We start from the raw sequence: 26,810 nt of genomic DNA, 5'->3' as shown, positions 1-26,810 counted from the left end.
CTCGAAAAGGCCCGTTTCCGCCCATCGGGCCCTCAATCAAAACGCAAAAAACCTAGCTGTTTGGACCGCATTTCAGTCTGCTGCAGTGCGCGTGGCGGTCACTAAAATTATTGTAATTTTAGTGACTACCACGCACTACACGCGCTCCTATTGCACATACACAATTCTTTGGAGCCTTGCAGGTAGCCACAGCCACTGCACGGTAGCCACTCTAAACTTAGCCGCCGAGCTAAAAGTACAGTATAGCAAGACCGTTCAAAGCGCAAAACGTAAAACGAGGGACGACGAGAGGCACACGGACACGCGCTACTTCCAACTAAGATTTATCAGGAAAAGAAGGCAAATATATATGCGCACACCGGTACATTCTTGAGGTCACGCCACGCACACCCAAGACACGCATGATAAAATCGGAATACGGTGAAACGATAAAACAAAATCACGAAAACCAAAAAACGATAAAAAATATTTGTTCGACAGCAGCTTGTGCGACACGTGCGTTCAGATTCGTATGTTCAGATACGAAAGTTCCTTTTGTGATAGTCACAGATGGCTTGCTCACGCATGCATCCCCTCCGAGGCGGGCCATTTCAGAAGCTTCGATAAGTTCCCTTGTTAACTGGTTGTGATGTCTTGCTATTGTTACAGTCTCATCATCAGGACATACAAGCCACCACGGTAAGGACGGCGTGGTATTTACGTTGCTGGTGCACAGCCTGAAAAACATGCCCTTCCTGGCGAGAATGTTGCGTGCCTAACTGTTATCCACCCCCTAGTTTGAAAAAGTAGGAACGAAATGCCTTCGCCGTGGACTAGAACCGTGAGTGACGGTAAATACCGCCACATAATACGACCATGATGCGCATGAAGCTTGCGACGACTGTTGGACAGCACATTTTGCATAGCTGAATCAAGTAGCTGCAGTTCTTCTTCCAATACATCACAGCTGTCGTCCTCGCTGTCCCCGCTATATCAGCGTGTGCGGCTTACACGAGTTACAAATGGTGCGCCTTGGGGACATACCGACCAAACGCTGCATTTTTTTTTTCTGCAGGATTACAAAAGGCTAAAGTAGAGACCGACGCACCAGCATAGTGTAGTATCGAGATGAGGCCCCCAGGAGTCATAAAGCACACCATAGAAAAGAAAAGGTGTACTTCCTTCCGGTTTGTCGCTAGTCATTGCCACCATGTATCGCCGCGGGGCCAAATTGGACATTTTTTGTGCTACCTACGTAGGAATGTGGATACTGCTTTCGGGGTACACTTTGCCCTCTGCATTTCTATGACGCTCCGTTTTCCGTGAGCGTTGCACGGTACCGATTGGCTTTGAGTGGCGGCCGGCAATACAGCTAAATCAAAGGCTAACCAAGCGAAACCAAGACTGAACCAGACTAAGCCAAGCTCTTCCTTTGCATGTCCACGGTGAGCTGAGCTAGGCCGCAGCCATTTTTTTAGTGCTACCTGCGTAGGAGTGTGGATACCGCTTTCATGGTACACTTTGTACGATGCATTTCTTCCCGCCCCGTCTCCCGTCTCCGGTGAATGTCCGCTTAAGACTAGAAATTGAAAGAACGAAAGTTTGCTGCAGCCCCAAAGTGTGCTGCAGCTCAAGGAGCCAGCGGAGTATACCACGAACTCCAACCAAAAATACACACAGACTAACAACTCTTAGCCCTCATCCTGAGACATCCACTCCGCACTGAGGTAAGGTGCGGACCACACACATTGTCCCCAGTGAAGAAGGAGAGGGATCGTGGTTCTTCCCACCACGCACGTGCGGCGGCCGCTTTTCTGATGGAGGCGAAAAGCAAAAACGCCCGTGTGTACGAGATTTCGGCGCACGATAAAGATCCCCAGGTGGTCAAAATTAATCCGGAGCCCTCCACTACGGCGCGCCTCATCGCCTGCGTTGCGTCGGCGCGTTAAACCCCACAATCAAACAATCAATCAATCAATCAATCAATCTTCCCACCACGCGGCTGGATGACGCGTTTCCAAACGAGGAATCAGGACAGCGGCCATCGAGAGGTCCGCGTGGTGTCGTTCCACTCGTACTCAACCACGTCTGTCCGAGCGTCGGTTACCTATTCGACTGAAAACGACGCCCGGCGTAATACCCGACTCAAAAGCGGAATCGCGCGCTTTTACATATGTCACAGCGTGAGAAAAAATACATATTCCTACTGCCTACTTTGAAAGCGAAGATCACTTTTATATGAGCCATGCAGGGTCGTTTTGACCATTTGAGCGCAACGATGCTCCGAAAAGCGCCCACGTATGTCTCGCATTCGTGCCTCCTCTTGGTCCTGGTTCGCGCTAGACTGGGTTGGCACCTCGAAAACAATGGCCTATTGCGGCGTGCAGTGGTCAGATTCGGAAAGCCCGTGAGCACACATGAAGTTGACACACGCATTCGTACGAATTCATTAAAATGTTCACGCACAGCCCAGTGCAGCTCAAACACGCACCATCGTAGGGGTAGATACAAAAAAGTCCTTCGACAAAGTGCTGCATGACGCCATACCCCTTAGCCTCAAGGAAACCGCGTCAGGGATCCGTATTTTCAATCACATTAAACATTTTTAAACAGACCACACCATCTGCATCTTGGGACACGACGGGAAACCATCTCGCCCTTACCCACTTCATAGAGGCACACGACAAGGATCCGCATTATCGCCTGGTAATGAAGAATCTTCCCACCAAGCTGAAGGCCGTCCAAATCTTCTACACGCGTGCAATCGGAACACGAATTCATATGCTTGCACGTTTAGAATGCGCGGCGGAAGTAATCGGGTGCTTTTTACACAACTGCATTATATAATATATACGTGTGCAAATAAAACATCGCTATGAATTGGTGTGCGTAAATGGCAGGAGTGCATCTCCATGCTTACTCCCGCACTGAACGAGAATGAAATTGCAATTTTACTCCTGCTCCTGGTGAGAGGGAGACGATGCGCAGGTTTACCCTTCACTGGTGGAGGAGCGGAACTGGGGCTGCACTCCGCCCGACACGAGAAGAGTACACGGTCAGTTTTGCACTTCCTCCTCGTGGGGAGCGAACATTGCATTCAACTCCCCGTAGCTTTCGAGGGGAGTGCGCCAACGCTTACAAGAGTACAATGACTGTTGAAGTCTTCAAATACTCCCCCGATTTCTTAGAGTGCACCGGCGAACTGGTTCCCATACAGTTTATCGAACGCCGTTTTACCGAAAAAAATGCCCGTTTTATCGAACGCCGTTTTTCGATAGCCGTTTTATCGAACCACCTACGTCCGTTTTATCGGAAGTGTGGTTTGGCGGCTTTCATTGTAATTTTCGGGGTTTATTTTGTTTAACTGGCCATCGCATTAACCTAACCTGCAGTTAGCTTCAATCTACATTGTCTCTGCCGTGCGTTACATGCAAAACCCTGCTTATATATGTTGACGCATCTCTCCTGTGTTTTCGATCACCTTTGTTTAGATTTTTTAAATTTTTTTTGCGTCTTCATTGATTGCCATCAAGCATGTATGCCCCCTTGTTTATATTACAGAATTGGACACTGTACTATAATAGCGAACCTAACCCTGTGAGCAATATACTTTGGATGTGTATTTAGGTTGGTGTTGCGAAATGATATCCCTTGCGCCAGGGTTCTTCATGACGTAGTAAAAACTCTTGTTCTCCCAAATTTTTCTAGTCACAAGGTTTGCACACAACTCCTACTCGGACCATGTGGTCACATTGTTTGCATCTGGAGAATTATCGTTTCAAGAACTTCTGAAAGATTAGTACTATATGAATGGAACAGGGGGAGGGCCGGGACGGGGTCCGACAATGAAAGTGAGGACCCAACAGAGGTGGTGGAGTCTAGAGAACTCACAAGTGAACCCATCACAGTCAACTCGTCATATGTGAACTCATCAAAAGAGCTAGAAATACATATGCCGCAGCGGGCTCTTACTAGCTGTCCAGTTTAAAGTTTTGACACTGGACGCACAAGCACTGATTTGATTGGTTTAGGTGTTTAACGCGTCCAAGAAAGACCTCGGCAACGAGGCGCGGCGTAGTTGCAGGCTCCGTATTAATTTTGACCACCTACAAATCATTGACGCGCTCCAAAATCTTGACACACGGGGGTTTTCGCTTTTCGCCTTCACCCGAAAAGCGCCCACCGCGGGCGGCATCGAACCCGTGATCTTAGTCTCAGCAGCACAGCGTAGAGTCACTTACACCGCCTTAGCCCTTGAGCCACCGCGACGGGGTTGCTCAAGCGCCAAGAAGTGCGTTACTTACATGAACACACGTGGGAAAATACTTATGTCCATGAGTGAAACTTAAGCGCAAAAATGTTTCACAGGGACGAGAAAGGGAACGACACAGGCGCTTACTATCAACTGAAAGTTTTAATGAAAACGAATACACATTTATACCACCCCCAGACCGAACAACCCAGCACGTGTGCCCTTCGCACATGCGCACGGCCGTACAAGAGAACCGCCCCATTCCCCTCTCGTTTCTCTTCTCCTTTCCCTCATCCTCTACCCCGAGCTCCTTGAGAAGTTGCACTTCTTTATCTAAAATACTCAGCGACGGGTGACTTATACAATCGGGACCCTTAATCCGGATATGGAAGGCTTCTGCAAGTTCCCTGGTGGCACGGTCTCTGTGCTTAAAAACTACTACCGTGTCCGTGAAGTGTGGCTGACAACGTGGCTGATAACCGCATTTAGAACAGTGCTGCGCCAGGTGTGTGTAGGGCTTTCCTTTCAAAGAGGAATGATGCTCCCTCAGGCGTACATTAAGACAGCGGCCGGTCTGGCCGACGTACACCCGGCCACAGGACATGGGAATGCAGTACACAACATTAGTCATGCAACGAACAAATTGGAGCCCGTGTTTTATCAAACAACCTCGTGGGGGGGGGGGGGGGGGAATCGCCCCGGGAATCGAGCCTGTTGCTCACCATGGCGCATAAACTGCCCAGCTTGTTCCTGGCCGAGAACACCACCTTGACGCCGAATCTGTCAGCTGTCTTGAGGCGATGCGACAGCGCATGTACATAGGGAATGACTGCCACTTTTTTGCTCTGGTCGGTATCTGTTATGTGATGCGCGAACCCTTTCAACTGTTTCACAAGACGCTGACAGATTGCCTGGAGGACGGAGAGGGGAAACCCTGCGTTCTCCAGCCGAACTACTTGTGCATTAAAGCTTTGTTGCGCCAAATGATAACAGGACTTGCTGACTGCGGATTTGAGACACGTGTGGGCTATCCCGTTCTTAACCAGCTTGGAATGAAAAGAAGCGAAGTTCAAGAGTGGCTTATTAGAATGGGGCGCGTACATCCAGCATGTATGGTGCCGTGAGAAACGAAGCTCGAGGTAAAGAAATTTCAAGGTGCCTTCAACTGGAACCTCGGTCGTGAACTTCAAACCTTTACCTTTCGCAATGAAGGCATCAAGAACAGCACATTGGAAGGACTCCATTTGTACGTTGCAGCCCAGAACCAAAAAATCGTCCACATAGCGGAAAACCTTAGTGGCAACGCCCTGTAAAGCGAGCTGCAAATCACAGTCAACCTTGCCCAGGAAAATGTTGCTCAGGACTGGAGCAACCTTAGACCCAATGCACACTCCCGACTTTTGTACGTATGCCTTATCTTCAAACCCCACGACAGTACTCTGAAGGTAGAAGCTGAGCAGCTCTAAAAACGCCTCCAGGGGGATTCCACTTCGATTCACAAAGGTCAGCTCATCATTGTCGTTTGTGATGCAATCTCTAGTACGTCTCATCATCACATCGTGAGGCAGGGAGTAAAACAGGTCCTCAACGTCCACGCTAATTCCCGAGACGTTCAAGCAACCAACAGAGGACAGATACTCCACAACCGCCTCAGAGTTCCGCACCGAAAACGGATCAATGATGGTCAAAGATTCTAAATGCTTCTGCAAAAAACCAGAAACAGCCACCAGCCACGACCCTCGCTCTGAAACGATAGAACGGAAGGGTATCCCCGGCTTGTGGGTTTTTGCCGCGAAAAACAGCCTCAGCGTGTGTTCCTTCTCCTTCTTAATAGCCGTGGCTAGGCTATCCAGATTCCACTAAGTACACATGTCCAGGGCCAGGCTACCATGCCACTGACATGTACCTCTTTGAAATTCTTACGCACCGCACCGAGTGCCCTTTCCGCGAATGCGGACTGCTCTAGGACAACAAAATGGCCTTCCTTATCCGACTCGAGTAGACGGGCGCCTTTAGCCACCAAGCGACTGCAGATCGAGCTCAATGAAGCCTCCCTTGGGCCGTGCCTGGCAACAGCGTCAACACTTTCACCGACAAAATGATCCCTTTCCACCTCTGTCACGGCTTTTGCAACACTACGCGCCAGAGCCAGCTGCTCAAGTCTTCAACTGAGTATTCAAACAAAACTTTGGTCCAAGTTTTAACACATTCGCCATGGTGAGCAACAGGCTCGATTGCCGGGGCGATTCCCCCCCACGAGGTTGTTTGATAAAACACGGGCTCCAATTTGTTCGTTGCATGACTAATGTTGTGTACTGCATTCCCATGTACTGTGGCCAGGTGTACGTCGGCCAGACCGGCCGCTGTCTTAATGTACGCCTGAGGGAGCATCATTCCTCTTTGAAAGGAAAGCCCTACACACACCTGGCGCAGCACTTTTCTAAATGCGGTTATCAGCCACGTTGTCAGCCACACTTCACGGACACGGTAGTAGTTTTTAAGCACAGAGACCGTGGTGCCACCAGGGAACTTGCAGAAGCCTTCCATATCCGGATTAAGGGTCCCGATTGTATAAGTCACCCGTCGCTGAGTATTTTAGATAAAGAAGTGCAACTTCTCAAGGAGAGAGGGTAGAGGATGAGGGAAAGAAGAGAAACGAGAGGGGAATGGGGCGGTTCTCTTGTACGGCCGTGCGCATGTGCGAAGGCACACGTGCTGGGTTGTTCGGTCTGGGGGTGGTATAAATGTGTATTCGTTTTCATTAAAACTTTCAGTTGATAGTAAGCGCCTGTGTCGTTCCCTTTCTCGTCCCTGTGAAAAAAATTTTTGCGCTTAAGTTTCACTCATGGAAATTGCGAACCAACTAGCTCGTCTCTCAATTTTGCTTCAATTAATTATGTGGCGATAAAAAGGAGGAGTATGAAAAACTGAGAAGCATATCAGGGCATTATAGCCTATACGCTATAATGGCGTGTATGCTGCGGATCAGATGGGGGAGTACGTATACAGAGACGGAGAGTCGTTATAGAAGTTCCGCCTGCACAATGAACCGAATAAGAAATTGACGGAGAGAAACCTTGCGCATCCCAAAAACATTAAAAGCATGCAGGAAATAAAAGGCGTCTACTATAAATGCTACAAATTTTGGTAAATAAGAAACCGCTGTGGAGACAATCTTTTTTGAAATACGTAGCATAGAGGAAACGAAAAAAATATACTGCAGAATTCTCAAATGAAAAGGTTGAGAAAAACATTTTCGATAAAACGTCCGTCAAAAAAACGGCGTTCGATAAAACGGCGTTCGATAAACTGTCCGGACCCCCACCCCCCCGGCGAACTTACATGCGCAGCAACAGAACGATTCTCCCAAAATTCGTTTTTGAAAAGCAGCCCCGTGCGTTTCGGGGTCGTTAAGTGGTGAAGTTCACCATTTTAACTTCTTTCTTTGCGTTGCAATAGGCTCTTAGATGCACTGCTTACATTGCAGTTTCGGAGGTTTTCTGGGATAAATTGCGAAAATACAGCCACTACTGGGCGCTACATTTCTTTGAGCATAGTGTGTATTGATGCAGCTTTGATTAACCGCTTTGATGCAGCTTTGATTGATTAACCGCGGGGAATAGTTTATAGTGACGCTCTACTTGAGAAACGCGGAATAATGCCACAATGTTTTATGCCAGGCGTCAGGCAAGAATGATTGCTTGAATGATTACATGTACACATCTGAAGTCGTGGCCGCGATCTGTAGGTTCCCGCCCTACTCACATTTCTGAGAATCGAAATGAGTGCGTGTGCTCACCTTATCTGGCCTTTATTATTTTGCAATGTCTCGTTGGTTTAAAGTACCCTCGTTATAGGTCGTTACAAGCGTAATTTTTATTTTTTAGCCCTGCAGGGGTAGTCCACTGAATCACGGGACCCCGGCGAATTGGCCTTGCGAGAAATTTGGGTCTAGAGCGATTCATCAGTGACTGCGAGAGGGTTCACTGCACCGCCTCACCCTGATATGTAAAATTCCCAGTACGAACCTCTCCCAGGCAAAAAAAAAAAAAAATGGGAAAGCTTGAAGTGTAATTTCGCGCGAATATGTTTAGCGCATTTTTCTACGAGGCTCATTTACCTGTGTCAGCCTTCTAATCATAGCTACCAAATTCATCTTTCGGAGGAAAGCCCCGGATGACCCGAGATAACTGTGACGTGGCAATATTTGCGCGCTGGTTAGCTGCGCGAAGAGCGCAACAACAACACGACACCGGGAACGCCAGAGTTACGCCGAACGCAGTTCCACGACGAGAGGTGCAAGCGAACGCCAATCCGTTCCCACCGAGCGGACGACACGAGCTGAGAACAGCGCGACGACAACGGCGGGACTTTCCGCTTACAAAGGCGGCGCACGAGTACGGCCGGACAAACCGCTCGCGCAACGACGTGTGTGTCCGCGCGCACAAACTTTTCCGGCGTGCCGCCACAGCCCGCGCCTCGACTTCAGCTTTTCTGCCAATCACACGATGCTCGCGATCGGAGGGGCAGTGAAACAACAACGTCGGGAAGGGGACCGACTCTCGCCCCTGGCCATCCCCGGCGTTTCCCTGCGCGTGGTTGAGTGACGTAGCCCGGTCATTCATGTGTTGAATAAGGATGGCTTGCCAGAAGAGGGGTACGTGACAACCGCTCGGTTTTCGACGAACAAATAAAAGAAATGCGCGATTTTCGCACTCTTTGAGCGGAGCCTCTCCTCTTCGGAACGTCCTTTCCACGTTCCCTCAAGTCACGGCGGTTGCCGCGCAAGCGCGCGCTTTCTCAAGGCGCGTGCGAACAGCTGCCGGCGAAGGTCTTTCGAGGAGCCACTGGAAATGAGCTTAGCGTCGCCAGCGCCACCGATGTTCTCCACCGCTCTCCTCCTCCTCTGAGCAACCTCTGCGATTGAATTCCTCTCCCCGGGCCCGACTGCCGCTCCCTTCCCCGCATTCGGAGAAGGGGGAGAGGTGGGAACAAAGAAATAAAAGTCGATTCGTGGTGCCCTTTCCGCGCCATGTAAATACTGCTTACTGTTAGTCACCGTCCAGCTAACCCCTTATTGCCCCCTCCCTCTACTCTCGTTCCTTACCCTCTCTCTGGCGATGCCTTTCCCTTCGCTTTCTTTTCGGGGCTGGTGGTTTTTGCTTTTGGTTTCTCTCTATTGGTTCTTGCCCCTTTTCTCATTGCCTGTGGTCGGGATGCGGTATTTAAGAAAGCCAGCCTGTTCCCAGCTTGCAATCACCGTCCACGAGGGTTCCCGAGTACACTGCTGACGGGACAACCTTGGGCGTATGCGAATTGTGTAGCTGGGACTGCTTACTTAGCTTCACCTTGGGTAGGACGGCGTTTACTTTTCGGCAGCTCCCGTTAGCACGGCTCCGTCGCACGCGCCTCGACAGTGACTCTCCCGTGTGATGCTCGCACCAGCCGACAACCAACATCCAAGGATTTACCGGTCGGCGAACGCCTAAAGAACACCCGCTCACAACCGAAGCGAGGGCCACCCGGGCGGGAAATTTTTTTTCGGCGTCCGCAACGACTGTGGCTTGACGCCTTCGTCTTCAGTCACCTGTCGTCAGCTTCTACAATCTCTCCTCAGGTATGGCCTTTCGTGCTCTGCCAACATATTACAGTGAGCATGCTCACTGTATTATGTGTGGGCTGCTCGAACGAAAATTCTTGTGGGGTTATTTTACGTGGCGATACCCAGACTCGCACCCTCCTGCATAAAAAGAAAATCGTCCTGATCACACTATTTTCCGCTGCTAATAGTTCTGTAGAACCTTCGGACCCATTCGATGAGATAACTATTAACTAAACTAAATAATCACCCGTATTAAACAGCGCTTTAAATCGGCGCCGTGAGCCTAATCCGGGAAAGGACTAGGCTGTGTTGCGTTCAAAATAGCAGGTTTGCAGTGAGACCGCAGAAAGTTTTGAGGGGAGTGGAAACTTGCACTCGGTGTAAGCCCGGATATACGAATATGAATTATTCGCAAATTGCCTTATTTATCTTAAAATTTTACTGATTTATAGGTGAACAATGTTCCATGTTTTTGCAATACCATCTCAGGAGCTTACAAGAATCCAGATTTTTTTTTTACCATACTTAGCTATACAGAAGGAGGTCCAAGTGTAACGTGATCTGTTATTGCTTATAGCATGTGGTTTCGGCGATTAGTTCCACATTCATTACTGTCGAGCTCAGTATTAGGATTAGCTGAGGCTATACACACAACTTCGTGTATTCCTACCTCGGCGGCTTCCTACACGCGTTCAAAATTTCAAACAGTGCTTTTATTTGCGCTATTTCGACAGCTACCTTAAAGGTACCACTCTACACCAGCCTTTTAAAAGACCGCTTATGAGCATAATGAATTGTATTGCCTTGAAAAAGTGAGTTCTGAAGTGCAGAGTGCTGCTTCATTAGCTTTGTGCCCAAAGCGATTTAAAAACGCCACTCAATTTAGCGTTAAAAATATTACGCAGCATTCTAGCAAACAGAGCGATTACTTAAACAAAAAACCCTTGAAAATATATTAAAAAAACAGTTTTGGCGGCAACACCTCGACATCAAAAAGCCGAACAATTCCTTGTGAGTAACGCTCAAGATGTCCAGCTGCTTCGGGCACGGGCGAAGCAATCCTATGCAGCTAAATACGGGTGCGGGCTTGCAGCACTCAAAAGACTGAGCACGTGCCGCGCTTCCGCCAAAGCAACGGACTCATCAGAAGCCTCAAAATGGTGATTCCCTGCTTTCGGCACAACGGCATGCTGTAGCCTGAACGATTGTGGTTGGGAAGCTCAGAAGCTGCTGGATCACTTTTTTCTGTTGTTCCGCCGCTGAGTAGCACTGCTGCTAAGTAGAAGCAAGCGGAAAAGCCGTCTGCCACCGTGACCCTTTCAGTGTGTGCGTGCATACAGAAGACGCCAAACCATCTTTCTCTAGTAAAGGAAGGCCTTCAGCCGGAAAACTTTCCCCCGGAAGGGAAATGCTAGTTTTACGTGCAAAAACCAGCGCTAAAACAGCGAGGACGGCCCGGGTGTAGACTGGCACGGATGGACGAACGCATACGACGCCGCGAGTCACCAGGGGCGTCCCGTATGTGGCCATCACACGGCCGTATCGAAACAGCCCATCTGTTTCGTTCAAAATTGATGCGTCTGCTGCAATCAACTCAGGAAGTCGGGAGGCGACGCAGAAGCCGGCAGCCGCGGCGTGTGCGCGATGCGAAAGAAGAAAAGGTTAACCACACGCTGTGGTCGGCGAGCGCAAACGTGATTCGCAGTATTTACAACCCGTTATCACCTCGCCGTATCTGAGCTCACGTACGCTGCGCCCGTGACCGTGGGACGCCATCGCGTTCAGAGATCGCTGTGCCGGCATGCTCCGGCTGGCTACGACATCGGCGAGCCACGCGATCTCCGAACGAGAGCACGCGCGTAACCTTCTCTAATCCTCTGCGCGAATTACGTTATCACCAATGCGCAACTCTTTGCGGGAGTAAAACAATCCCCGCTCCTCTCTCGATTACGCTTCATTTGTCCAAGGTCATTGGTCGTGTCAAAAGATGCGCCTTCAGGCTATACTTGCACGCTCAAGCTTACAGGCGCACCCACCGGACATCAGGTAGTATTTCGGACACGTCGCCGCTGCACTGGGGAGGTTTCTATGCGCTGCAAGCGCTTCTTTGCGGAACGGCTTTCAAATAGGCAGGATGCAAATGTATAAGACCATTTGCTTGACTATCTTCGCTGCAGGCTCGTGTTCATTAAAAGGGCCCTGAAACACTTCCGATGAGCTCTTTCCTTCGCGCCTGGAAGCAGTGCGAATGCCGCAATTATCACCAGCGCAAAGTGGCACGGTGTGATTTGCTTGTCCCACTGGGTACGCCTTCCTGTTTTTGCTTTGCTTTTGTTGCGATTGCCTTTAGTGGTGTGGCTATCAGATGCATCCATTCTTGCAACTGAAAGGAAGCCGACCCATAGCCCCCACATTGCTCGAATGACGCCATTCGAGCGCGCGAACACCACCAAGACCGGGAGAGAGCGGAAAAGGTTCGAGCAAGCGTGTTACCTTAAAGCGTAGGGCAGTAATTGCTAGTTGAGGAACTTCCACATTTAGGAAAGAACCGATCAAACTCGCAGAGTCCCTTTAAGAGGATTTTGTGATTAGGTAAGTCACCGATTTCTGAGCGTCCATGTATCAAGTGATGGAGGATTTTCTATTTCTTTACTATTATCGGTTCGCTTAAAACCTTCCTATCGAAATGCCCGGAGTGCGGGGAAAATTGCCTTACTTTCCTTCCTACGGAAACGCAAGCAAAATTTTCAGCGGTCGCATGCACGCACTTTTAACCCACCGCAGCCAGGTTTGAGGCTCAAGAGCAAATTGATTGCGCTAAGAACCGATTCGCAAACCGCCTTTTCAGAAACCTTAAGGAAGGGACATTATACTTCGCTGTGTGTTTTTGCATAAGCGAAGACGTTCTGAAACACGTTGCAATAAGCGCGGTAGTAATTCGCAGGACTTCATTTGCACGTCTTGTTCACGGGGCCGGATTTGGGCAGACTAACTTGCGCATTGCAAGGCAACTCTCTTTCAATGCGCAAGTTAGTTTGGTATAGTACGTCAGTAATCAGCCGGCGCCCTTCGATGTTACGGAACGACTCGACGCGTGTACCCTAAAGTAAAGAATAGAAGAAATCGCGGCCGACGGAAAGGCTGGCCAGTCCCCCTCCCCCCTCAGTATTAACCTTTGTTTTCAATACTCCCGCGTTGCGCATTTCACCAGTTGCAGCAACTGACCAAAACTGCCGCCATTAACTATCGTCAGCGTGCGTGACATTTGGACGCAGCTTATTAAGTACACTTTAACTTAATAAGCTGCGTCCAAATGTCGCGTAAATTTTTCACTTCACCACTTCTCAACGCGTCCGCATCGCTTGTCGTGGCGGCGCAGGGAGCATCCTGTCATCATGGAACGGCCACCCCGCGTAGTAATTCGTTTACCGTTCTGAACGATCCCGCAGAGCTGCAATAAGCGGCGGCGCGGCCACCGTGCCAAGGTTAATTGTGCGGTACGAGACGGTTCCCGTTCGCTGTAAATATAGACCGCGTGTCGGGTGCCTCCCAGATGCCGGTCGCTCAGGGAGGGGCGGGGGGGAAGGATTTTACAGGGACAGCTCTCCTCGACGTTTGGGGCCAGGCATGGACCGGAAATGTGAATGCGCTGATGATATTTGATGCGAACCACGCGGCTTCGGCTCATTCGCCTGCGTAGGGGGCGCTGCGGTGTTGGGGAAAGCTCGATATTGTTTCGGCTTGCCGATAGCCACGGAGATGGCGCCTAAGTTCGTCGGCAGCACTAATTACCTCAACGGGGCCAAAAACGCGAATTAAGCATTTATAACATCATTTCATTTGCCCGAAGCGACTAGCGAAGCAGTTGTCTAACGAGACGTAGATGGAGGCAACCTACATACTTGACACGACTGGCTGCTCCGGTTTCCACAAGGCCAGGTTTTTCGCGGGCCAAGTAAATTTTGATGCGTGGATGCTGCATTTATTTCAATAGGAGAATGGCTAAGCGAACATGTTCCTGTCTCAATGCTCCGGAATTAGCTATGCGGGATAATTTCAGCCGCGCATATGACTTAGGCCGGCGGTCGTGGCACTAAAATTTGCTTCTTGTTGCCTTTTCAAGGAATGGGGAGCTGGCGAAAATCTGGTCCATGGTGATGAGGTGTTTTAGTGCAGCCACTAGCGCAACGTGTGCGTAGTTCACTTAACGAACCAGCAAACTGGGTAGAAGTAAACGTAACTTTACTGCAGATGCGAGGCGCGAACTGTTCTTCAGCTTCAAACATTGTCCGTTATTCTCAAAGTAGTGCTGTGGCCGTAAGCTTGAGAGGTACGTCGGGGAATACTAAAACAGTTCTGCGTCAGCGAAATCATTGCCCCTGGTTTATAAAAATGCTCAGTCGCGCTACTTCCCGGATACTCAGCCACTGTTATACTGTAGTATAATTCTGGCCACTTCAAACAGCTTCATCGTAAGCTTATAAAACGCGAGGTCGACGTGAGTTTTTTTACCCCTTTTTATGGCGGAAGTGTTCGGAGCAGAGTGGGCGTGTGCTGATCCTTGTCGGCTTCCCTCGCCTCCTCGTACGCAGGGCTCATTCCGTGTGCACAGATCAGCCGAAGAGCCATGGCACCGCGAACCGAGACGACCACCATTGTTACCACCGAGGCGCGCTCCAAGGTTGACCTTGAGCCAGCCTCCGTACAGGACAGCGGACCCGTGGAGATGCAACCAAAAGCGCAGGAGCCCATGGAGATCATCTGGATCAACGTCTTCAAGATCCTCGTTATCCACGTGATGGCGCTCTACGGGGCTTACTTGGCTGTCTTCGAGGCCAAGTGGATGACGCTACACTTTAGTGAGTTTATTCTCCCTTGCCAATGCGCTCCACTATGCTGAGCCCAAGGACGCGGGTTCGATTCCCGGCCGCGGCGGCCGCATTTCTGGTGGAGGCGAAAAGCGAAAATGCCCGTGTGTGCGAGATTTCGGCGCACGTTAAAGATCCCCTGGTGGTCAAGATTAATCCGGAGGCCTCCACTACGGCGCGCCTCATCGCCTGTGTAGCGTCGGCGCGTTAAACCCCATAATCAATCAATCAATGGCTCCTACTAGTTCACAGGTTCTGGTGTTGGCGGCCTTTTCGATTACTACGCACCGTCGTTCGTGGAGGGTTTTGTACAACGTTATGACGGGTTTTAGATTATCTACACCCGTGCAATGCTCGACCCCGTTATATAGATGCAGGTTGCTTTTGTCCTTAATATTCGAACAATGGCAACGATAGAAGTGTTCTCAGTTGCGGGGAAAGTAGTATTAGGGGTTTCCTATAGGGACGTTTGCTTTGTTTTTTCGAATCTGTAATATTCAAAATCGAAGCATCTGTAATAGACTAAACTGATGAATATTTTTTATGCAATGCCGGTAACAAATGCAGGCACTAGGGTCAAAATAAGCGCGAACAGGCAACAACATAATAAAAAAAAAAAAACCTAGAACGTTTCCACATTAGCAAAGGTGTAACACTGGGGCGATTTTTTCTCCTAAAATTCAGTTTTGGGAGTACACTGTTAAGCAGTCTCTGGAAGCCCGCAAATTGGTAGTGAGTCCAGACTAGTTTGTCCAAATCAAACATTCCAAAATATTGCAAGGTAATACAATAAAACGCGTATTCGCTGTATATTCGATTTTTTAAAATGTATTCGCGCCCCTTAATGGAACTTTTAAGGCGACAGTTGTGGGCAGCAACCTAAAGCGGTGTTTTAATGTCCGCCTGATCTATTTTCCGACGTGGAAGCTTTGCAAACAAAGGGTGCAGGTGAGGGAAAGGATTTAAAATGCGGCTCCCAGCCTTCGAAAGAATGGCAGAGTATCCACTCTCCATAAAAGACACCGATCAATAAAGTGTCTACCCAACCACTAGTTAATATTTCGTTCTTCTGGTGTGCGCGAGGTACCAGGATTGGTTCTCTACATCGAGATTGGTAAGGCAAAATGCAGAAACGCCAGCGCACATATTTGTGACTCTATACGCAGGAAATTCGCATCCACTGATTGACTGTCTGGTTTGACACTCTCGATCGTTAGGAAACCAGTCCGTTGCTCGTCTTTCCCGGTTGGTTCGGTGGCTTTGCCAGGACTTGATTTATGACGTTATCAGTTTCTTCAGTGAGGCCAGCATTTCCGCACGCTGCGCAAGACACTTACTGTACGTCACGCCAGCAGTTACTAAAAGGAGGAAGAGAACAAAGGAAGACTCGCGGCAGTGCTCAATCCCATATCTCGACTAGTTTACGGTCGGCTGCAATCCTGCCTTACCTTCGTGGTTTTCGGTCTTCAATCCTCTCGTCCAATCCCGTAATTTTTTTTTATATCTCCTCCAACCCATACGGCCTTTCCGTAGACGTCACCAGCCCCTCTCGATTTAAGCGGTGCACTTTGAGGCTACAGTTGGCCGCATAGATGACAAGCGTCGCTAGCGTTCTTCTGTCTCGTTTGTCAAGCCCAAGTCCTGCAGAGACGTGCTAAGGTGGCCCGAAGTCGCACATGCGGAAGGGTACGGTCAGCCGTTCGCTGCCTGCGTTTTCCTCCGGTGCCCTTCCCTGCGGGCGCATCATTGGACACGCAGTGTAACGTGCCCTCTATATTTCCTGAAAATGCCTCCCATAATCCTGTTACGTGCAAAGCCGCCTTTCGTACTCTTACTTTTACGGCTGAGCTACTCTAAGAGGAGGTAAATGTAGCCTACGACACCTGGAGGATGGCAGAGCTTACGTTATATATGCAATATACATGCATGAAAGCAGCGAGTCATGTAGCCATTCTCGGTAGCAGTCTTCATAGTTACTTTGTTTCTGTTTCCTACTTGGACGTACAAGTCCCCGGTGCCAACGTTCGGATAGTCCACTTTGCATGCTTATTTAAACCTGGAGCAACGCCAATTGTCTTTCGTCCGAGTTAGTTTTTATTTTTTCTTTGCTTCCTATTCTAGGGCTTTCTTACCGAGGTTCATATAATGGTCGCTGTTCCATTCGATGCGTGGCTTGTGTTCCACATTTCACGGTTTCTTCCGCCTGAAGTCGCAGTAAGGCGATGATTGGATTGAAAAACGACCAACGCGCAAGTTTAACGTGATGTGAATGTGCCGCGCGGTCCTACGCTGTCGCAACATAGCTCGGCCAACACATTTACGGTCTATAGGCTGCCTGCGAGGAAGAGCCTCGGGGCCAACCTATCACTGCGGCCAGACGCCGGTGGCTTCGGCATTTCATATAACCCACAAGTCGTGACAGCTTGGTTGGTGATAATGCCGAACAATTTTCTTGTGGCATGCCGTCGACGTGTTTTTCGCTCTTTTCCAAACCTTCAAGTAAACAGCGGTATACTCCCAAGCAGAAAGAGACAAATCGATGACAGTTTATGCGATTCGCACGACCGTACCTTTGGCGTCCCTTCAATTTAGCCGGAGAGCGCTCGCAAGCAAGTCTTGATCAGAATGTTTTTGGCAACTCTCATCGCTCCGCAGTATCGACCGCAGTCAACGCAGCCAGATTAGATTTTGATCCCGTTTTCTCCTCGTTCGTGTTTCCGCACAGCTTATCGGACCAGCCATCTGACGTGGCCCGAAAACCGCTGTGGCGGCGCGATCCAAGCTATAGGCGTCTTAACAACATTGTAGAGCTTTAGCTGACCGTTTTTGACGCTCCGCTATGCTCCCGACGTGCCGCTCAGCACAGCTGGAGCGTCAGCAGCCGAAAGGCTTTTAGCTAAGCCATAGAGAAAGAAATACTGGTAAGAGTGGACACTCCCATAGAGCCCTGCGGCCGAATGACTGTACTGTAGTGTAGCGCACCGAGCGGACGGAGAGCCAAACTACTAACCATACTTTCGTACGTTCACTTTCGGTTTCGGTTTCGCGGACACCGATTTTGGCGGGTAGTTTGAAGGACTGGAAAGCGCTGCTCACAGCGACGGGCATCGGTACGGTATTCGGACGCTTTCATGCAATAATTAGTGTTTATTTGCATATATCATTCTCAGGCTTAGTGCCCGTATGCTTTTACAAAAAAAAAAACTTTTTCTGGAAACGTGAAATTGCAATTTACAGTACCACTCACACTTGGTTAAGAATTCTGTCGCGTGTTCACATGTTGCCGAGCCACATAAAAGAGACACACCATAAATGAAGAAATATTTATTGCATGGCACTAAACGGAACAAGTTCAAATTGTCATCATTCTTTGCAACACACATATAATAATAAACAGTGAGTAATACACAACAGAGAATACACAGTAGTGAGAGAAAAATACGTTTCCAGGAATGAAAAAAAAATGCACAAGTAAAGGTATCACAACCACACAAAGGATTTTTTCTCCACGGTAATTGAAAATGCAGAAAACCCAGAAACTCAGCCATCCACAGGTTTACTTGTATCTACGACACCCTCACACTCTGTGCACTGTTGCAGTCATACAAAAATATCAACCATAACATAACCTAGACACTCGGATACTTGCGACTGTTTACAACCACTATCTCCGCAGATAATTTTCTTAGTCTGGCAATTTCTCCAGTTAGGATGTGAAAGAAGGGAAAAACTTTGGCTTTGATGGCCTCGCTTATTTGATGAACGCTAATGAGATCTATTCCCTCGGGGCAACTTCAAATCAGTAGCAGTAATTGAACAGAAATTCCATTTATGTGCAGATGCACACGCAAAAGGTTAAGAGGAAAAAAATCAACTTCCTATTGGTTCCTTGCAAGGGTGCATTTTCCCAAGAAGCCGGGTTACTTTCCTAAAGCGTTGCCTTCCCAGTAAAGGCAAAGGGCCAGGCGGGGATATTTTAGGTACGTGCACGTAGTCAACCGACAGGTTTCAGGCTCGATTAAGGCCCACAAATTCATGCCTTCCGCTGTCAATACGAACAGTCTAATATAAGAAACAGGGAAGCAGTATATGCTTCTCGTGTATGAGACAATGGTGGCACATTACAGAATCCCATAAGCATTTGACAACCTAGGTCCCAACATGGTTCTCTTCATCTAGGCCAGACCGACAACAGGCAGCACGTATGGTGACAAACGACATTTAGCATGACCTCTTACCCTGGCAGTCTTCATAATGTGAAAGGGTTTTTGTGAATGTACTGTTTTCACAATATTACAACTAGCAGCAACAATAACTTGCGAGTGGAGTTTGGAGACTGTATACGCTGTTAGTGGTTTTAATGATATGAGGCATGTCAGTGATAAAAAACCGTTTGTTCCTTGAGTCAACGATAGTCTTTTCAGTGGTCACGCCTTATTGAGTGCCGAGACTTGCGTTAGATTTTAGGTGCTAATGGCAAGGTTCAATAGATGGAATACAGTTGCGGTATCCATCAGAAGCATCAATAAGATAGCAAGAAGCATTGCAGGCAGTCATCAATACAACTGAATAACTCTGGGAGAACCGTTGGCACGGCCACTTTTGTGAGTCCTGTGAGGGCACGATTCATGAAGTGCTTGCACCATGTTTGGTATGACGAATGCAGCTGGCTGGTTGGCTCTGTCTTGAGGGCACCTGTAGACCTGCACAGGTGATAGGTGGTATAGTACACAAACTGCTTGCGATGACAGATGATATGCGAATAGTCTGTAAATTTCACTGCAACTAGTATTCAAGTATTGCCTCCAGTGCTTGCCACCTATTTAAAACACAAGTTCTCTTATTCTATTCAGCAATCATGCGGTCAAGCTATTAGCAACACTTAAAATATGGGTCTTTGTAATTTCGCAACACTGGTTAGGCACATTCTTAATGCAATTCACCTATTGTTTGGGTTAACAAGAATGATAACGCTGCTCACATAGCCTGAATCCCTTTGTCTTTTTTTTGTAAAATCAGGACGAAGAGCGATAGCGAGCTGAACGTTAAACAAACCTGTTGCCCCACGGGCTCGCGAAAGAAACGCATCCCGAGAACGGGCACCTGGCGAAAGTATATTTGGGCGCTGTGTGGGCACCATGGCAAGCAGCAGTGAGCGTCGTACTGAGTACTACTGACCGCCAAAGGCCATGCCTTAAAAAGATATGACAAGAAACACACAGTTCCGACTGAATAGGTGCAATCTGCGCAATACGTTTTTAATGAAACTAGCCAAAATATGACCAGAGAAAAGAGAGCAAACGCTTGAAAAAACGGCAAGTGTGGAACAGTTGTATGCAATGCCTGCGATACCGGAATTGATATACGATGTAGAACGAAGACCAAATTTGAAGGTTTCAATGCACTGCGCACTCACCCCGCCTCGAGCAAAGCTGTTATCTGCCGACCAAAGACGCGTTTTTACCGTACCTGGCGCGCCAAAGCGAAGCGACGAGCGCGCGTTATCGGCGTCGGCGAGCGGGTTCGCTTTGTACGCAGGCAGCTTGGTATGCACCCATGTGTAAAACTTACGATGAGTGTACGGCTACTGGTTATGCCCAGATAAGCCAAATTAATGCAGATACGGCTACTTCGCCGTGTACGTTAGCCCGGACGGCTTTGCAGCGCATCACGGCCATAATAGCAGTAACAGTTGGCCAAGCTAGCAATGGCTAGCTAGTATAATACAACGCAGCCTGCGGCACGTAATTCAGTGCAGCGACAGCGCACAACGCCTGCTTCGCCTACGGACCGCCGGCCGGCCGGCCACTTCCGCAACTCACAGCCGTCGTTTGCGGCACGTAAACACTACGTGCGACGACGGGCGCGTACCGCTGGCATCCCTCAGCGCTAGATAAAACGGCACAACCAGCCTAAAATACCATTACGTCCAGCTAAAAAATGGTGTCTTACGCCTTTCCGGGGCGTTTCCAAAGCGCTTATCTTAAAGACGCAGCACTAGCTATGCCTGATTCCCTGAGGTTACGCAGTGCTCGCAGCGTTTGCAGTACAAGGAAACGTAAATATGATACGCCACACCAGCACTTTAAAAAAGAAAGTCTCACCTTTCGTTCAGGATGCAAAACCGATGTCGCAAATAAAGCGCTAGGCGTTTCCTTCTCAACAACAGAGGTTAGCACGAGGCTGCAGAAACGCACGTGCAAACGCTGCCGAAAGAGCGAAATGGCGGCTTGCGCTTGCGGCTTGGCCAGGCTTGGCACAAAGAAGCCACAAAAATTTACATTGACAGCCATTCAACTTATTACACAAATAAAAATGTGTAGTCTAATGTGTAACAAAATTTTAAAAGTATAATATTGTGTGTTAGCTTAATTTTAAATATATAGTTTTTTACCACTTGCGCCGACTGCCGGACGGCGCTCGAGTCAGGCCACTCGGCCGCGATAAGCCCGTGTGTCCACTCTTCTAATTTTTTTATTTCTCTATGGCTAAGCGATAACCGTATCTCCCTCGACGGGGAATGATCACGGGGCGGTCGTTTCGCGCGCGCGTGTAAACCGAAATTTCATCCTAAAGGAAACATAAGAATTTGTATTTGGTCGCCCAAACAAAGAAAAATACTGTGTTTCTCGGCCTCATTAAACTTTTTTTTTATCATGTAGTGGCTAACATGGTATAATTTTTCTAAATATCAATAAACAAGCCGATAAACTTTGGAATAGCCAAGCCAAGGCTGTCTTTCTCGGCGCTGCATAAAAGCAGCCCCGCGATTCGGCCGACGTTTTTCGCTTCCATTCTAAGGATCTTTGAGATGTGTGGCACCATTGCCTATTCGGAAGTACTTTCGCGGCTTCGTCGGTCGTGTTTCAACTGAAGAAACGAAGTGCGCCGTAGCGCGCTCGCATCGCGGGGGCATCCTTGTTGTTATTCCGAACGGTAGCGTAAGCTGCCGCGGCGGTCCGCTAAGAGGCCCCGGTTAGCGGAGCGGGTCCCGTTCTGGTATCGCTGGTAGCGCGCCACGCATGCGCAATGGCGCTCCCGCTTGCTATCAGAGCGGAGCAGACCGTCGGAAACAGTCAGCTAAAGCTCTCTATTTTTGGCGGGCTTAACATTTCGGCGGCGACTGCAAGCAATCCCTTGTCCCGCTAGCAGCCTGGCCGGACGTGCCCACGAGATTGTTGGCTAAGTGATGAATTTCCGCGCAACGCATGGCAGCTAACTGCAGGGCATCGGTTTCGAGGGCAAAGTACGTTCAAAATACGCACGCTCCCTGGGCCGCGAATTATCTGCCACCAAAACCATGCGTGGCGCCTGGGACGGCTTCCTCAACTGCGCGGGGCTCGTGGAAAAAAGGAGGCGTGTTCTTCCAGAATCCCCAAAGTGTGGTTCGGGCGGCCGCCGCTAGAGGGCAACGCTACTAGGAAAAGGTTCATTGTGCAAGGTTCTTGCCTAAACTACTCGGCAAGCTGGCGCTGATTGATGATTGACTGATGGTAAGGTTTAACGCGCCGACGCAACGCAGGCGATGAGGCGCGCCGCAGTGGAGGGCTCCGGATTAATTTTGACCACCTGGGGATCTTTAACGTGCTCCGAAATCTCGTACACACGGGCGTTTTTGCTTTTCGCCTCCATCAGAAAAGCGACCGCCGCGGCCGGGAATCGAACCCGCGACCTCGTGCTCAGCAGCGCAACGCCTTAGCCACTCAGCCACCGCGGCGTGTAAGCTGGCGCTCCGACGGAACGGAAAAATAGAGGGGAGGTGGTGGCAGAAGCCCAGTGGCATTCCAGCATGTGACCTATTTCTCTCGCGATCAACAGTGTGGCATCAAAAATTGGATTTGCTTGGCCTACATTTCAATTCTGGAGAGTGAAAACCCCTGCTCGTCTTCGCGTTCTAGGCAATCATGGAAGTGTGCTTGCTTCCGGCGGCTTTTCCTTCGTTTTCTTTCTTTGTTAAAAGGTTGTTCAAAAGTTGATACCATTGCAATACGACTCGACCGCAATCGATATCTTCATCGGAAATAGACTGTGACCTCGCCTACCTTCGCATTATTGCCAAACTTGCGAATACGCAAGCTGTCAGCATTGCACGTCGTATTTGTTGACAGCTGGAGCAATAGTGTTTTCGCTGTGAGACGATTGTGCGGTAAATTATTGGCTGGTCTCTTAAGTTATGTTAGCCTTCCACTACAGTGCGATCCCGTTAGTCCCGGCGTCACTTCGTTGTGCAAGCTTTGTTTTTACTTCCCACGCGGAAGGAGTGCGATCGTGATTCTGTTTCTCTTGCTGTACGGTGGCGCACACCACGTAGATTTCTTAAGAAGCAGTGTGATAGCATTAATAAATTCGAGAATACGCGTACCGTACGGAACATGTAAGTATTAAAAAAAGTGCAATTTGTGCACTTTTCTTGTTTCTTTGGTGTCAATCTGATATGGGCTTCGGCACGTGAAATCCCCAGACATTAAAAAGAAACAAGCATGCCCCGATTTGTTCGAACGTCACGATTTGTTATTACAACCGCGAAATCGAACTCTACGGTCAGGCTCATTTTTGCCTTAATTTCTACCGGAATTAAGCTCTCAAATTAGCGTCTATTTCCAGGTAGTAAAGGCGGTAAAGTACAATCTAAAGGTAGTAAAGTACAATGATGCTGCGGCGTTCTTCCTCCCCCACGTCTGCTGTGCCACGCGCGCCATGCGTCTGACGCATCCACTGCCTAATCCGTTCGACTTTTCTCGCTGTTTTTTGTCTTGCGTAGGCGCAGTGCCTCTGCCCTCGGCACGGGGAAAACTAGCGCGGAAGAGCGGTCACGTCTCGTTGCTGTACAACGGCATGCGCTCAGCAGTGAAAGCGGGACTTTGTATGCATGAATGCGCGCCTCTGGCCCGTGCGTCAAAGGACGATAGAAAACATGAGCGCCATAATAAGGAAGCCGCGCCAGCGCTGTCGGTGTTTGTTGCCTCCCGTGTTGTTCTCTTTGTACTTCTTTAAGGCGTGCCGCGCTGTGACGCGTTCGAGACAAAGGCTTCCGCAGATCGGCAGATGGCAGGTGACTCAGTTGCTTTTGGGCGGTTACGAACCTCAGGTATCCATTTCTTCCCCAGCCGTTTTTTTACCGTCGAGCATTTTGCCTGTAGTTTTTTTTTTTTTTTTTTTTGTTGGGCGATGCGTACATCCACTCTTAACTACCCGCCGTTGTGCCTCAATGGCTCAGGTGCTGCGCTGCAGAGCACGGGTATGCCGGTTCTATCCCAGCGAATGGCTGCCGTTTGGGATGGAGGGGGAAATATGAGAACACTCCGGTCAAGAGCGGGGCATTTGTTAATCCACAGGTGATCCAAAACTAATTTTGTTAGCCGTCCACTACGGCCCGCCTCGTAAAACATCCCTGTTTGGCGAAATTGAATTTCTTAAACTATTTAAAAATTGTTTAGGGTCGCTGGGAAAACACGCAGGATTAAGTAACTTTTCAGTATTAAAACAAGGACTGCAAGTATTTAATTAACGGTATAGAAGGAACAGACGGGGGAAACGAGCCCGTTGCGATTTCTCCACTTCAGGAAAGCAGGCTTGAAACTGACTGCCCTGCGCGGACGACGTCCGCGCCAGTCCCAGCATTTAGCACGAGAGTGCCTCGATATAGGCTCCGTGCGCTGGTATGGTGGCGACACCAGTGCCTGAACAACTAGCGCCATCTACGGCCACTGGAGGCATTAATCGGATGTTGTCATCGCTTGCGCCCTTCCCCGTACTGCCCGTGCTACGCTGCGATGACTGCTCAAACCAGCGCGCTCGTTTTAACGGTTTTAGAGAGGTGGGATATATTGGCTCGTTTTCTTTTTCATATAAGAAAACCTCAAAACGTGGTCGCCAGCTACACGCCGCAAACGATGTTTACTGCATCCGGGAGGAGCTAGCGAACGCAACGGAGCCGTCCGATGTTTCCAGCAATGGCTTTGGGCACATGACAGACGTGACCCTGGGCAGCGACTTTTAGTTAGAGGCGGCTACAGTGAATGGTTGTGAGTTCTGTTGTAAACACGCGGCTCACGCCGCATCTCTGCACTTTATTATGAGTTCAGTGAGTCTTAAGGCCCAAATTTTAAAACCTTCCTTACCTTACCCCATTTGCTCACCTTACTGAAGGAGCCCTTCATGCTCCCTTACAGTGAGGCAACCTTTCAGCTCCGATCCTCATTTTTAAAGCCTCCCTCAACCTCCCTTACCAAAGGGCGCCCTTACCTGCCCTTACTCCCGTCAAGGAAGCCATTCGTGCACATGGGTGCGAGGGTAAGCGCAATTTGTTCTTAAAATGTGCCTTCATTAGCCGTGATAGGCATGCAATTTGTCGTGTTTTACATTTATACGGGCATATATATTTAATGTTTGCTTATTGCGCAGTTCTTGAAACAAGTTGTACCGGTCGGTTACTACAGTTGCTTGTAAGCCAAATCTAGTCTGGCAACATTCTCACGTTGATTTTTGTCAACATCGCATTTAGCGTCGAAACGTGCGAGCCAACGTTTTGTGCGAGCGTAGCGCCAGTGTAACCATGCCCGGGAAAGTGGGAAACGTTGACGAGGTCGCCGACCACCGTCAACCGTCAAAAGAAGTTCCAAGTGCGATATAGTAGGTGTTAGTGCGATGAAAAATTGTGCTAGGGATCGTTATCAGCGCTTATTTAAAGGCGGCGATCAGATATCTGCCTCGATGCTAACACTACGCTGACCGGCCGCGCAGGTTCGCTGGTCTGACCGGTCATCGCGGCGCGCGGTGCGCCGAGCGGCCGAAAGATGGCGGTACCTGCGCGGAAGCATCGAAACATGCTACGGCAGATGTCTCGATCACCGATCGCTCAAACGGAAATTATGGCTGAAATAAACTTTCACATGCGAGAAAGGGGATGATACTGTGGTGAATAGTTGTGTTAGGTATTGTCATTCGCAGTTGCACAGATAGCGGCGATCAAATATCTGCCCCGATGCTAGCGGTAGCGGAATGAAAACTCGTCGTCGCTGTACAGCTCCATCGGGTTGAGGCGGTCTCGCGGCTGCCTCATCGTGAGCGACGGATATCTGTACACGTCGCCGCACATGAAGTCGTCCACCCGCAGGCAAAACAGTGCAAAGTCCGCCCAGCTGTCGTACGAAGCAATAAACTCGGACGCCATAGCTAGGCACTATACCATAGCCGTCGCGTTCCTCTCGCAGCACCGCCGGACGGAGCTCCCAGCGTTCCGCGCGGCCTAACGAGGCGTGTGCCGAGTGCTGCGGAGAAGTGTGCGTCCAGTTGAAAGAGCGGGGTAAGGTCGCATCAAGGTAGCCCGCGAGCGACCTTACAGTAAGGAGACATCAAGGGAGCGTTTCGTAAGGAAGCCTCAGTAGGGAACGTTCCAAAATTGAACTAAGGCCTCCTTGCGAGTTCTAAGGCGACCTTAGTAAGGTAAGGAAGGTTTTAAAATTCGCTGTGTCTAAAGATACGTCGGACGTACCCGCAAAATTTCTTAAGGATACGTCGGACGTACCCGCAAGATTTTTTAAAGATACTTCGGACGTATCCCGGAAACTTTTTTAAGTGCGTCGGTGTATTCGGTTTCACTCGGCCCAAACATGCAGCATGCATGCAGCGTACGTTCAGCGTTTTCTCGCGTCGACGTCGCGTCGCCAGAAATGCATGCCGACACGAGCTGAAACACGAGCTGAAACGCAGCGACTGGCGCGCGACTTCGCCGGTGTCCTGCGGGCCCGCGTGCTGACGCCGAACGACGCCGACACTCGCGCGACGCGTAATTTCGCGTCCATGTGGTTAGGGCTTTAAACAGAAACATATGAGGGGAAAAAAAAGAAAGATACTAGCGTCGCACACGATTTTGTTTCCCTCTTGCGAGAACCCGTAGGGGTCCGCATTCGATCTCTGACCTCAGCGAAGGCTCTAACCGCCCCTTCAAATAAGGCCAACTGGAGAACACGAGGGAAAAAAATGCATTCTGCGTCAGGTTAGGCATCGTTATATTCTTGGCTTATATACAGCAAACGCGTGGTGGTTTTGCCGTGGATGGTTCGAGATAACCACGCTAGTTTCGAGCAACGCCGCTTTCGAGCAACTC

The 26,810-nt window shown here is 49.4% G+C and overlaps 1 protein-coding gene and 1 long non-coding RNA gene across 3 annotated transcripts in view; one reads left to right on the top strand and one right to left on the bottom strand.

Moving 5' to 3' along the window:
• The window catches only part of LOC144142130 (stearoyl-CoA desaturase 5-like), a 51,167-nt gene that overhangs the window by 14,035 nt on the left and 10,322 nt on the right, over positions 1-26,810 (top strand). The window contains exons 1-2 of one of the 2 annotated variants that reach the window (XM_077673532.1): positions 9,404-9,848; positions 14,426-14,692. In XM_077673532.1, the coding sequence (XP_077529658.1) occupies positions 14,461-14,692 (232 nt within the window). In that variant the 5' untranslated portion in view covers positions 9,404-9,848; positions 14,426-14,460. Of the gene's footprint in view, positions 1-9,403; positions 9,849-14,425; positions 14,693-26,810 lie in introns of those variants that run through there. The other variant, XM_077673535.1, reaches the window with a different exon arrangement.
• On the bottom strand, positions 18,011-21,131 carry LOC144142149 (uncharacterized). The gene is made up of 2 exons (XR_013316864.1): positions 20,806-21,131; positions 18,011-19,404 (listed from the first exon to the last, which is right to left on the bottom strand). It is a non-coding gene; the product is annotated as an uncharacterized LOC144142149 (long non-coding RNA).

This window comes from Haemaphysalis longicornis, unplaced genomic scaffold, assembly GCF_048455015.1.
Source record: "Haemaphysalis longicornis isolate Haplotype H1 unplaced genomic scaffold, Haemaphysalis longicornis Haplotype H1 scaffold_1, whole genome shotgun sequence".
Lineage (NCBI taxonomy): Eukaryota > Metazoa > Arthropoda > Arachnida > Ixodida > Ixodidae > Haemaphysalis > Haemaphysalis longicornis.
Note: the sequence above shows the minus strand (reverse complement) of the source record. Positions and strands in the feature narration are given on the sequence as shown.